The sequence below is a fragment of the Aethalodelphis obliquidens genome, unplaced genomic scaffold, assembly GCF_003676395.1.
Source record: "Aethalodelphis obliquidens isolate GAN/ISIS:26980383/991018 unplaced genomic scaffold, ASM367639v1 scaffold35, whole genome shotgun sequence".
NCBI lineage: Eukaryota > Metazoa > Chordata > Mammalia > Artiodactyla > Delphinidae > Aethalodelphis > Aethalodelphis obliquidens.
In genome coordinates, this window is record NW_020837979.1 from 550,615 (window position 1) to 564,616 (window position 14,002).

At 41.9% G+C, this 14,002-nt stretch overlaps 1 protein-coding gene across 5 annotated transcripts in view; it reads right to left on the reverse strand.

Annotated features, from left to right (window-relative positions):
• Positions 1 to 9,268, reverse strand: part of RGPD4 (RANBP2 like and GRIP domain containing 4) — a 53,589-nt gene extending 44,321 nt beyond the window's left edge. Inside the window, exons 1-4 of one of the 5 annotated variants that reach the window (XM_027128652.1) lie at positions 9,104 to 9,244; positions 4,870 to 4,937; positions 3,469 to 3,580; positions 2,811 to 2,963 (exon numbers count right to left, since the gene is read on the reverse strand). In XM_027128652.1, the coding sequence (XP_026984453.1) occupies positions 2,811 to 2,963; positions 3,469 to 3,580; positions 4,870 to 4,937; positions 9,104 to 9,175 (405 nt within the window). In that variant the 5' untranslated portion in view covers positions 9,176 to 9,244. Of the gene's footprint in view, positions 1 to 2,810; positions 2,964 to 3,468; positions 3,581 to 4,869; positions 4,938 to 9,103 lie in introns of all 5 variants that reach the window. The other 4 variants (XM_027128651.1, XM_027128654.1, XM_027128655.1 and 1 more) reach the window with 4 other exon arrangements.
• Between the last annotated feature and the right edge of the window lie 4,734 nt (positions 9,269 to 14,002).

The window sequence follows — 14,002 nt, forward strand, 5'->3', positions numbered from 1 at the left end:
GAAGCCATCACCCCTAAGCTCCACTCGACCTTCCTGCACTCACCTCCCCACCCCGCCACCTCGCAGACCATGCTCGCCATTAGTGCCCTTTCTCCCTCACCAAGCTCTCTCCTCCTGGATCAGTTCCGTAACTTACACTTGGTGTGTCTATAACTGCAAAAAAGCCCTAGACTTCAATTATATGTTTAAAAATAAATAAGTAAAAAATCAACATCATTATGGATGCTTTTCAAAAATTCTACTCTCGGGACTTCCCTGGTGGCGCAGTAGTTAGGACTCCACGCTCCCAATGCAGGGGGCCCAGGTTTGATCCCTGGTCAGGGAACTAGATCCCACATGCATGCTGCAACTAAGAGTTCGCATGCCACAACTAAGGAGCCGGCGAGCTGCAACTAAAGGAGCCTGCCAGCCACAACTAAGGAGCCCATGAGCCGCAACTAAGACCCGGTGCAACCAAATAAGCAAATAAATATTAAAAAACAAAAATTCTGCTCCCATACCCAAGAGAAAATGCCCTCTCATTAATAATATTGAGTAGTTTTGTTCATTAAAGAAATGTCAAAAAGCTATTTACTGTAAGTCAGCCTTAAATTTTAGGAGAAATAGAATTACTTTGCTAGATAGCTACAAATCTCATGGATTTCTATCCAAAAGATGGGGGGAGAATCTGACATAAGATTTAGTTTTAGACAACACTGTCTTTAAAGAGTCATTAAAGGGAATCAGGATGCTTTAGAAACATTTAACTTTGGTTATACTGCAAGAAAAATAATCCCCTCCCATTTATACATGGTCCATAATGTCACAATGGAATGGATTGTCATGGCCAATAAGGAAATTATGTTTGAGGCATAAAACAAAGATAATAAGGTAAAGAAATCTACACACAGAAACCTAACATTTTAGATTAATTTTGTTTGTTTGTTTTTGCAGCATGCGGGCCTCTCACTGTTGGGGCCTCTGCTGTTGCGGAGCACAGGCTCAGCGGCCATGGCTCACAGGCCTAGTCACTCCGCGGCATGTGGGATCTTCCTGGACTGGGGCACGAACCCGTGTCCCCTGCATCGGCAGACGGACTCTCAACCACTGCGCCACCAGGGAAGCCCCTAGATTAATATTTAAAATCCAGGTGCTTATCACAGGGAGAAAAACTTAATGTTACTAGTATTTATCTCTAGGGGTTTTTAAAACACTTTTGATTTAAAAATCTGTGCACAATTGCTCATACCAGGTTTGTAATCGCTAAACATTGGAAACAACCGAAATTTCCCTCAAAAGTAAATGGTTAAACTGTGGAACACACCCATATGACAAAATACTACTCAGCAATAAAAGGAAGGAACCAACTACTGACTGATACACACAACCTGAATGGGTCTCAAGGGCACTGTATAGAATGAAAAAAGCCAACCTCAAAAGGTCACCCGATGCCTGATTCTATTTATACAACATTTTTAAATTACAAAATTATAAAGACAGAGAACAAATTCACAGTTGGCAGAAGTTAAGGACGATGGGAAGGAGAGGTGGATGTGACCACAGAAGGGCAAGCATGAAAGACGCCCTGTAGTGATGGGGCAGTTCTGTCTCTTGATTGCAGTGCTGGTTAAGCAAATTTACACACATGATGAGATGAACAAGAACCGAACACACACTGCACCAACGCCAAAATCCTGGTGTGATATTGTATTATAGTTACATTAAGAGGTAACCACTGGGGAGAGCTGGATGAAGTAAACTCAGGACCTCTCTGTGCAATCTTTACAACTCCCTGAGAAAAATCTATAATTATTTCAAAATAAAAAAGTTAAAAAAATTCTATCAGAAACATGTATAAGTCGGGATGGAGGGGGTCCTGTTAAAAACAATGTATGCTGGGACTTCCCTGGCGGTCCAGTGGTTAGGACTCAGCACTCTCACTGCCAGGGCCCAGGGTTCGATCCCTGGTCGGGGAACTAAGATCCTACAAGCCACCCAATATATTGGTTACAACCCAACATACACTTAAAATTCTGTTTGCCTAGTATATTTGGAAAGACTTTCTCCAGAAGAGTCACTCAGTAAACTATATTTTACTCAGTAAAGAAAAGCAAGCAGAATGAGTTAATATATTAGCAACAAGTTTCTATCATTTTTAGAAATTACCTATAATATGCTAGAGAAACTGTCTTTTAACTTTTGCTTGAAAACCTCACTATCCCATAACACAGTCCTTTCCAAATTTAGATAACAGTTCTTTAAAAACCTTATAACTCTGAACTGCCACCCTATGGGTAATTTTCACCCAATGAAGCAAAAATTTCATATCAGATAGAAGTCAGTTTAATTTTAGCTCCACCATCTAGCTAACAAACCGTAAAATCCCTAAAACATTAATCATTCCAAAGGGTAAATGAGATGCCATGTGTGAAGCAAACTCGTACCTAATGAAAAAGCATATTGTGATAATGTATGTACTGTGAAATGGCTTCCACAGTAAGTTAACGTCCATCACCTCACCCAGCTACAAATTACTTTCTCTTGTGATGAAAACTTTTAAGACCCCCTCTCAGCAACTTTCAAATGCACAGTGCAGTACTGTTCCCTATAGTCACAAGCTGTACTTCACATCCCCAGAACTTATTTATCTTATAACTGAAGGTTTGTACCCCTGTGACCCCCTTCACCCATTTCCCACACTCCCCATCCCCACGCACACCGGTTTAAAGGTTACTACTGAAATCATTTAAACTCCAAATATTAGAAATAGTTGTGTCTTAAGTCTTCCCCAACTGCTTTTATTATATGCTTTCTTTTGCTTAATTTTTTACCTTTAGTTTATAAATTGCAGGACTTCCTGGAAAAAGTTTAGCTGCTCTTTCAACCCAGTATTTAGCTCTTCCATCACTAACATCATTTTTACAGAGCAATTCTGCAATCTTCAACACAAGATCTTTTTGTGTTGGGTTTAATTCCACTGAACGCTGATATCAAAAAAGAATTAAGAAATTAGTAGGATTCCTAAAGTCCATACACTCATACACAAGAATTAAAAATTTATCAAGTGACTCTATTAAAACTCTATTTCTAAATGACAGCATGTTATTTCAAGGCTATTAAAGTGTCTGCAAGTTTTCTGAAGATGAATTAAAAAAAATTATCTTTTTATTTGGTAAACGCAAAAAAGAAAAGGAAGAGAGGGAGGGAACCACACACATAAGAACAGCATTTCTGATCATGGTAAACTTGAAATTTATAGGTGTTAATCTTCTTTTACAATCGCTAATCTCTTAATGATAAAATACAGCATTCTTTGGGCTAAGAACTTCAAAATCTGTTTCAAGCTGTTTCACTTAATAGTACGATGATACCAGTGCTTGTTTTCAAGACATCCATAAAATATATGTGAATTATTTATTACATAAATTAACCTGGGCATTATGTGTGTTTGGCTATGCGAAGGCTATGTTTTAATCTTATATAGTTTACCTTGTAACATTCAACTGCTTTCTCTATGTTTTCCTCCACTTCGTAAAGAAGGCCGAGAAATCTGTGAGCTTTGGGATCCCTTTCTTGTACGTTAATGTATGTAGATATATATCTGTTTAAAAATAACAATAATATAAAAACAATCTTTAAATTATCACATTTAGAACTGCATTTAACTGCTGAGAGAATATCTTAAGCCAAGCAACCACTAAACTAATTTATATTGTTATTCTAATTCTTGACTACCACTATTTAAAGTAGAATATGCAGATAACTGAAAAGCATCCACAGATAGAAATAATACTTAAACACAAACACATGTACAAAGTTGACAACATACTCATTTTACCATTAAATGGTACATTTACCAAATTTTTTTTTCTAGTGTTACCCATTCTTAAGAAATGAACATATAAATTACCTTTTTTCTATTATTACACTTTGGGAATAGCACTAAGTTTTGCACAGACATTAGAAAGTGATTACAATAAATCTTTAAACTATCATAATGCAAAACACTAAAGAGCAACAATTTCCAAATAACAACTAAGAGAACGTATTCACCTTTTAAACAAGAAAATAACATCTAACGGGACTGTACCCAGCTAAAACAGCACAGAAGAAAAATCACTCACTACACCACCAAATGCCGGTGACTTCCATTCTCTAACTCAAGTGACAACTAAAAATAAGCATATTCTAGGTCCAGTGAATGTTATCACAGGAGATATTAGACCAAAGATCAACACTGGAGGAAAAAGTGTCATATTAATAAGGAACAGGGTTAACAGGCCCAATGCTGCCAGTTAAATAAAGGCGCTAACACTTTCCTTATCAGAATTTTCATCTTCCCGTCAATGCCTTTAATAGCCTGCCTCCCTCAGAATTTCCAGCTTTAAGTCACTATAAATCAGGAAATCAGACCACCAAGCTTCTTGGCTCTATGGTGAGACAAAGCCTCCCAGGATCACCTATCCAGTCAATTAAAGATCTTTTACACAAGCTATTCTCCTGCCCAGGAATTAGTTTAATTTTGTATTCATTGCCATTTTTTTCCAGCTGATAAAAGTAGCAGATATCTAACCAGGAAGAAATTAAGATATAGGCATGGTTCTCCTTTATTCTAACCCAGAACAATCTTTAGCGAAAATTTAATGCCAAACGATTTCTTGCCCTGGGTGTAAATAAGCAGCAGACATGCAGAAAGTATCATTCTAGACTCAACCTGCAGATGGAATCCAGACTAGTTCTTATCACCAATCTGAGTGATGAATCCCTTATTTCCAGGACATACTTAGGAAGAACTGCTAAAAAAACGTGTATTTATCCATGTCAAAGAAGAACATGAAGTTAAAGCACCGGTTTTAGAAAATTAAGGCATGTTTACAGTTTGGTACTTACTTTTTAGCAAGATCATATTCTTTAGCTTCGTAATACAGCTTTGCAAAATAGAATCCTTTCATTGACTTCTAAAAAAAATTGAGAACTCTTTTATTTATCACATTTTGAATTCTGCATATTTTTCACAAGAGCTAAAATCTGTCCTAGCAAGGTTAATATTAATATATTTGATTTTTGTTCACTTAAAAGATTAAAAAAAAAACTGCCTGTAGAAATGCACATGTTCTAAAAGTCCTGAGTCCATGTTTTCTAATTTTCATGAAACAAAAAAATTAATTTAAGAACATCAAGACAAGATGACATCAGAAATTAAGAATTTATATCAGCAAGAAACCTTAGAAACCGTGTGGTGCCCCTCTCACTTTACAGATAAGTAAACAGACAGAAGCCCACTTTTCTAGGGGAGGAGAGGTATATGACAGACTTCACTTCTCCTGCCGTGTGTAAGCCTTTATGGGGAGAGTACCAAAGTACTTCAGACCCATTAAGGCACTGGGGATTCCCTGGTCCAGTTACTGACCGCTCCACAGATCATTATTCTACACTCAAGGAGCTAAAGAGGCAGAAATAAAAATTGAACTCTTCTGGTAATAATCCAAGTCCACACCCTGGCTCTTTTATTTCTATAAGCTCCAAAGTCCAGCCTGCTGAGACACACGAGATGATGTTACACACATGTGACAGAAGTACACAGCCATCAAGCATCTTATTTTTGAAAGCTATATAAGGACACAAAAACAAAAATCAACATATACTAAGTGAAAAAGCAGCCTACAAAGCAATGTTTTCTTTTATTGATTTTATTCCTAAATATACAGGTGTTAGATTTGTTTGCTGTGCCTGCTATTCACCAGGCACCATTCTGGGCACTGGGGAATGGGCAGGAAATTAAGTCTCTGTCTTCATGCACAAAGGCTGCAGTTCAGGAAGGGTGACAAGCACAGAGGCAGGAGAGAGTGTTATTTTACAGTATTTCACCAATTATGTACAGTGCCCTGCATCTTCACAAGGCTACAATCAGATTCAGCCCATGAAGCACAGGCACCCTAACGCTGTGCCTGTCCAACTGGCAAAGCCCCAGGAGTCGGTCCTAAGTCCTCTTCCCTCTCAGAGCATCTCATCTGGGATACATAATCCATCTCACCCGTGACTACGATGACTCTCAAATGTGTATCTCTGGCTCTCAGCTCTCCTGAGCTCTACACTTATGTGTAAAATATTAAGACCTGTCAGTTCTACCTTCTGTGTTACCTCTATCCATCCATTTTTCTGCATCTCTACTGCTACTACCGAAGTACAAGCCTGCTATGATCTCTCTCTGGGACTATCAAAACGACTAATTCCTTCCTGTTTCCCTCCCAAAATTAATTCGCCAAAACATAAGACAAACCACACTGTGCCTTTCTTTAAAATTTAAAATCCTTTTACGGCTTTCATTACATTTTGAAGATACCCATATTTCTCACCAAAGACTAGCATGACGTGGCACCTGCCCAGCTCTACAACTTTACTTCATCTGCCCCTTGCATACTATGGTCTAGCCTGTGACTAAAACCAGAATACATCTCTCCAACTGGGGCAGCCGTGGGGAGTCTCACTGCTTAATTTAAACAAAGGCAACTGTAGGTATTGATGTGATGTGATTTCTGCCCAGTACATTCAATGTCAGGGTAAAGAAATTCAATGAAGGTAGTAAATAAACGGCAGAGTAACTATGAGTCTCTTAAGGTAGTCAGATGCCTTATCATCTAATTAGAGATTTACGAATTAACGACCAAGATTCTCACTAACCTAGTCAAACAACAGCTAAGGGGCAATGACTTGAAAGGATCGACTGACAAGGAGGACCATGTTAAGCACGACTCACGTCTGGCACATAAACAGATATGAAAAGTAGAGTGAGTGGAAAGCCCTCAGTGCCACTCACCTCCCTCCCCTCTACACCTTGGGGAGGCAGAGCTGGGTCCAGCACACCTGCCAAAAGCATAACACAAGTATATCCATCACATTAAAAGTGCAAAAGAAATAAACCACAAGATCATCTCAAATGCCACCAAAAGAAAAAAGCATGTGACAATATCCAACACCCGGGCTTCCCTGGTGGCACAGTGGATAAGAATCCACCTGCCAACGCAGGGGACACAGGTTTGGGCCCTGGTCCGGGAAGATCCCACATGCCGCAGAGCAAATAGGCCCGTGCGCCACAACTGCTGAGCCTGCGCTCTAGAGCCCGCGAGCCACAACTACTGAGCCCGCGTGCCTAGAGCCCGCGCTCCGCAACAAGAGAAGCCACCGCAATGAGAAGCCCACATACTGCAACAAAGAGTAGCCCCCGCTCGCTGCAACTACAGAAAGCCCGCACGCAACAACGAAGACCCAATGCAGCCAAAAATAAATAAATTAATTTTTTTTAAAAAAAGGAATACATCGTAGGAAATTAAACCAACCAAAAAAATAGAGCAATTATTATTTACTCTAGGAAAAATAAAACTACACAATAAAGGTGACTTGAATGCAAAAATATTTACCTTACCGTAATTATATAAACACTAGATATTCACTTAACTAAAATTTACAAGAACAGAACTGAAAAAAGGAGGGGAAAAGTAAATACATCCGTGGACCGGTCTGGAGAAGAGGTGAAAGCCAGCAGAAAGTGTCTAAAATGAGGAAAAGGAGATAAAGAAATAAAAGTACAGTCGACCCTTGAACAAAGCAAGGGTTAGGGGCACTGACCCTCTACCCAGTTCAAGATCCACATATACATACAGTCGGCCCTCTGCATACACACTCGGTTCCTCCATACCCAAGTTTCCACATCCTAAGATTCAACCAACCGTGGATCGCATAGTACTCTAGCACATATTTAGTGAAAATAAACCCACATTTAAGTGGACCTGTGCTGTTCAAGCCCCAGGTTCTAAAATCAATGATTTCTCCTTGTCTGAAGAAAAACATCTGCTCAAAACACTCTTTATAAATGTAAAAGAGGTGAGAGTAATAACCAACCCGTAAAGTTTTGTCCCCACCCTTATTCATTTGACAGAAAAGTTCCTTAGTTCAGAGAACATTCTAACTCCTGTCTAGACAGTGGTTCTTACTCTTTTGAGACCCAGGGTCCCCACTTAGAATTTCATAAAAGCTCTCAACTTGCTTTAGAAAAAAAAGGTACACCGTTTTCAGGGGTACAGAAACGTTCAGTGAGGTTCCGGCTCAGGCTCTGGTCCCACAGTTGCATTCATGAGTACGCCAGCAGTTGGGAATTACAGTCTGCATGTGAGCACCTGGTCCCCTCCTCCGGAGGGATGGGCTGTCCGCCACTCCACTGGTCCTAAGAGAAACTAAGCCACACCCACTGCCAATCCTGCCGAGCCACCTGTGTCCCCAGGACAAGTAGCTTTCATCTCTCCAGGTCTCAATATCCACAGGGTCGTCGGCAGTAACACAACACACACCTAGCACGTGGCTAAAGACACAATCACGGTGCCATTGTATTCCTGACTGTCGCTCGGTTTTCGGCTTTTAACTTCCTCATGCATCTTTATTCGCTTAGGCCCCTGCCCAGAACACCTTGAACGACCGTCCCTCTAACAGCCACATCCGAGGGCTCACCAAACGCGCCGAGCACTGCCCTCAATGTTTAACGAAGACCCTCCTAAAGCTCCTGTCAGTACCCTAACGCCGCCCTACTGCTGAAGTAAGCTACACTGCCCTCAAACCCCACAGCGTGTGCGGGGCAGAGCTGCATTCGACCCCGGACAGCGACCAGGGATCCGACCAGCGACTGGCGGATCCACGGTGCACCCAGCTCGCTATCTGCCTCCAAGGAGGAAAAGTACCCCGAGAGGCGTCGCCGGAAGGCCACGCAAATCTGCCCCGGACACAAGGCCCGGGAGGAAATTCAGACCCCACCAGGGCTCCGCTGAAAAACAAAATGCCGGTAAAAGCAGCTGTGAGGAGCGGCGGGGTGTGAGGGGCGGCAGGGCGGCCGGGCCTCGGCGCGGAGCCCGGGCCGTGGGCGCAGCGGGGCCGCCTCCCTGGCCGCCCGGGCGCCGGGGACGAAGAGGAGAGGAAGTGGAGGAGAGAAAAAAGAAGGAGAAGGAAGAGAAAGCGCCAACGCCGCCGCCCGCCCCGCCGCCTCCCCGCCCCCCCGGCCGCCGGCCGCGCCTCAGCGCGAACCATGGCGCCGCCGCCCACGGGCCCGCCTGGAGGCCGCGCGCCCCGGCCCGCTCACCTCCCGGAGAGACGGGGCGGAGCCCTGCACCGAGGCGATATACCGCTCCACGTCGGCCTTGTTGCGCCTCATAGCGCCGCCGACCAGGGTTCGCGCGCGGGAGGCCAGCGCCTAGGCCGCAGCGGCTGCGGTCTCGGGAGCGCGGCGCCCAAAGGTCCGTGACGCAGCGCCGTCGCCGGCGAGAGCCCGACGCGCCTGCGAGTGTGCGTGCGTGCGTGTCGCGTCAGCCCTGTGCGCCGCGCAGGCCCGTGGGCGCCGGCGCGCGGAGGTGACTGCGCTTGCGCGACGCGGAAATGAGAAGCTCGCGGGCTGTGTGACGCGGCAGAAAGTGCATAGCGACTACGTGGGCCGCGAGAAGCAACGTCCGTGAATAGCCCGACCCACAGGCGCTGGAGGCGGACGGGGTGTACCCGGTGCTGACGTCACTCTTCGGCGCCAGTCGTGTGCGTCAAAGCGCTCGTTTTTGGAATTTGAATTTTTAGGTCTTAGCTTAAAACAAGTTTCATAAAATGTTTTCAGTAGGTTTTAGGATTAAAAAGATCACATCCGTGTATACAGGGAGTTTAGAATTTATGGTTATGGATAATTTTGATCCTTTTTTAATAGACTTAAAACAGTTTTATCCAACACATGGAACTAACCTGGCCTCTTACAGCCTATCCTTTTTGATTTTTCAATTTTTCCAAATTTTCCACAATGAGCAATTATTGCATTTATAAAGAGGGAAAATAAAACAGAACATTCTGGTTCTGTTTTATTTCAATCATATTGGATGTGAATAAGGGTGGCTGGTTTGGAAGAGCCTACCTTGGGTAGTTGATCTTCCTAGTATTGGGTGGGCCAAAAGTGCCTTCCGTTTTTTAAGTAAAAATAAAAGACACATTTTTCGTTTTCGCCAAGAACTACATTGAACAACGTATTCACCCTTTTGTTCCACTACCTTCTGCCATTTTTCAGGCAACTTCGTAATCCCATCTTACCAAAACTTTTTATCTTTTTGAGCAAAGAACTGTTCCAGGTGCCTTTTACAGTCTTTCAGGGAACTGAATTTTTTTCCATTAAGAGAATTTTCTAAAGACCGAAATCAATGGAAATCCCTAGGCGCAATGTCTGGTGAATATGGTAGATGAATCAGAACTTCCCAGCCAAGCTGTAAATAACAGTTTTTTTTATTTTGCCTGGTCATCAGAGAAACACGCAGTCTTGCGTTATCCTGATGGAAGATTATGTGTTTTCTGTTGACTAATCCGGACGCTTTTCGTCGAGTGCTGTTTTCAGTTGGTCTACTTGGGAGCAGTACTTGTTGGAATTAATTGTTTGGTTTTCCGGAAGAAGCTCATAATAGAGGACTCCCTTCCAATCCCACTATAGACACACCACCACCTTCTTTGAATGAAAACTGGCCTTTGGTGTGGTTGGTCATGGTTCATTTTGCTTGCCCCACAATCTTTTCCGTTCCACATTGTTGTACATATCCACTTTTCATCGCCCATCGCAATCGGTTTTAAAAATGGAACCTTTTTATTTATGTTTCAGTAGAGAATCACGTGTGAAAATATGGTCAAGGTTTTTTGCGCTTAACTTATGTTGAACCCACACATCAAAGCGATTCACATGACCAAGCTGGTGCAAACGATTTTCAACGCTTGATTTGGATATTTTGAGTATGTCAGCTATCTCCCGCGTGGTATAACATTGATTGTTCTTAATTATTGTTTCGATTTGATCGCCATCAACTTCAACTGGTCTACCTGACCGTGGAGCATCGTCCAGCGAGAGATCTCCAGCACGAAACTTCACAAACCACTTTTGACACGTTTGATCAGTCACAGCACCTTGTCCATACACTGTACAAATCCTTTTTTGCAATTCGGTTGTGTGTGTGTGTGTGTGTGTGTGTGTGTGTGTGTGTGTTTTCTGGTTGTGTTTTTACCTTTCTTGAAATAATAGAGCATAATATGCCGAAAATGCTTTTTTCCTTCCATCTTCAATATTAAAATGGCTACACAAAAATTCACCAATTTTGATGTCTTTTTTTAAATGCACGCTGATATGACAGCTGTCACATACAGTCTAACAAAATTGTTTCGAATGAAGTTAAAGACCACTAAGTGCTGCTAGAGGCACCTTATGGAAAAAACCAAAAGAACCTTTGGCCCACCCAGTACTTGCCCCAGGTCCCAGCTAATGATAGCTTATCAAGGGAGTGGTGAGGGGCCTGCCCCTCTACTGGTTTCCCTGGTAACTAATGAGCCCACCTGAAGTCAATTCCCCTATAACTGGTAATCCCTCTTTCCCCGAGGAAGTGGAGACGCCACCCTGTCCTGCCCTCGGTCCACTGCACACAGTGGGGTGTTGCTCCAGGATCTTGCTTCAGACGTGTAAGCTCCCCCATCCATTAAACTATCGATGTCTCTGTTGCTGACTCCGGGCTCTTCTGTCTTGAAGCTGAGCAAGCACAGGGCTTGTAGGCCTGCGGGGTGCAGCCCAGCAGCTTCACATATATTGACTCGTTTGATGCTTCCAACAACTTCGTGAAGGTAATGTTGTTTGTTATTATGCTCAAGTCGACAGATAAGGAAACCAAAGGAGTGGACAGGAAAGCAACTTTGCCAAGCACACCTGGTAAAATTACTACCTTTAATCTGTTTTACTAGAATATATTGAAAAGGAGTAAGCCAAAGAAAAAACCTTGAGGCACTCAAGAGGCTTTTCTTAAATACATTTATTAAGCTTTGAAACTTCAGTTTTCACCAAATGGGAGGATGAGTCTGTCCTGCTGGGCTTTAAAAATAGACATTCTTCTCCAGGAAGATGTCCATCCTAGCCCACATCTTTTCCCAGCATGGACCAGATCCATCCCAACTTGTTCTCACAAGTAATTATCCTTCCCCCAAATCACACAGCTAACTGTAATGTTCTCTCCGAGGACCACCTTACCGGTGGGATGGATTCCACTCTAATGGCTGCATCACTCATGTTGATGCATTACAAATTTAATTCAAATGAGAGTTGAATCCATAGAAATATCACTTATGACGTCTTTCATCAGCCACAGTTTTACCTGATTAATCTGAGTCCTCAACTTCTGAATTAATTGAACTGACAGGCATCCAGCATTGATGCTGATCAAATCAGGAGCTTTTTCATCTCCTCAAGTCCACCTGTCCTCTGCGGCTGCTTACCATCCCTGGCAGACACCTTGTCTTTCATGTAATCACATGACTCTTCAGAATCACGCATGCCGTCAGTTCATCCCATCATTTTCTCAGCACTCTTATTTTGTACGATTCCACAGTAATCCTAAACTTCTCGTAGGTAGCACTGGGAATATTCTCATGACATTTTTTTTTGTTTTTCTCTTTTTTTTTCTCTTTATTTTTTTCTCATGACTTTTGAACTTAGTAGACACGACGAGGTTAAAATGTTCATAGAGAACCTCAGAAACAGGAGGAACCAACAGGACTGCACGTTGCCACCGATGCTATCTTTTGTTCTTGGACATAATTAAGTTTTCATTTAAAAACTTTTGCTTTCATCACATCTGTAAAAATAGAGGCTTTTGTACATGCTACTCTCAATGTCTGTACAACCTAAACTGCCTTACGGTGCAGAAATGGATCCTTCATCCATGAGCTGAGGAAGGATTTAGAGCTATCACATGATAGCACGACCCTGCCTGGGATCACGCAGGCAGAGCTTGCACAAATCATAAATTAAGAAATGTGTATACACACGTATGCATATGCATTTGTATGTGTACATCTATATGTGTATACATATAGGTGTATGTATATGCACGCACATGTGTGTTTGTATGTATGTGTCTCTGGAAATTGAAGTCCCTAAATCAGTGCTGTCTAATATAATGTGACCCAACATGGATTTTAAAATTTTCTAGAAGCCACACTTTAAAAAATAAGAAGGAGCAGGAGAAATTCATTTGAATAGCCTTTTATTCAACCCAGTATATTTAAAACATAATTTCAGCATGCAATTAATATGAGCAAATTGTTAATAAACTATCTTACATTCTTTTCTTTGTACCAAGCGTTCAAAATCTGATCTGTGGAAATTGAATCTGCGTTTAGATTTCATAAAATTTAGGGTTGAAAAAATAGATTCATATACCCAAGTTGTCCCGAACATACTTAGAAGTTATCAATAATTGAATTGAATAGCAAGCTTTAAATTTTAAATTAATTAAAATTAATTAAAAATCCAGTTCCTCAGGAGGACCAGCTACATTTCAATTGCCATGTGTGTCTGGTGTGTTGGATGGCAAAGCTCTCATAGTTCTATTGACGTCGAACTTAGAAAGGAAAGAGTTGTGTTGGAAAATAGATACTACTTGTAGCAGTCAGTGTGGCTGACAGAAAACTACAGAAAAAAAAACTACAGCGTCCCAGAAGGTAAAACACAGAGCTTTAAGGAGAGAATAATCAACAGTGTAAAATGCTGCAAAAAGATCAGGAATGATGACTGAGGAAAACTCTTTAGACTTGTTTCCTATAAGTTGATTTTTGAAAGAAATGGTGCAGGCAAAAAGCAGCCTGCAAACGGTTGAGGGATTAGGTGGTGAAGAAATGAACGCACCTAAGTGATGATTACTGTCTTTTTATTAGGGAAAACTGACGTTGGTATTCTTTGGTAGATAATCACATAGAAAAATTGCCCATTGTGGGGTGTATAGTTTCATGAATTTTAAGGCATGCATAGATTCATGTAATGACTACCACAGTTGGGATACAGAACAACTCCATCATTCCCCAAACTGACTCACACGACTGCTTTAGAATCACACCCTCCCAGCACTGATCACTCCCCACACTATAGTTTTGTCTTCTCAAGAATGTCTTATGGATGGAATCATACTGTGTGTTTTCATACTGGCTTTGT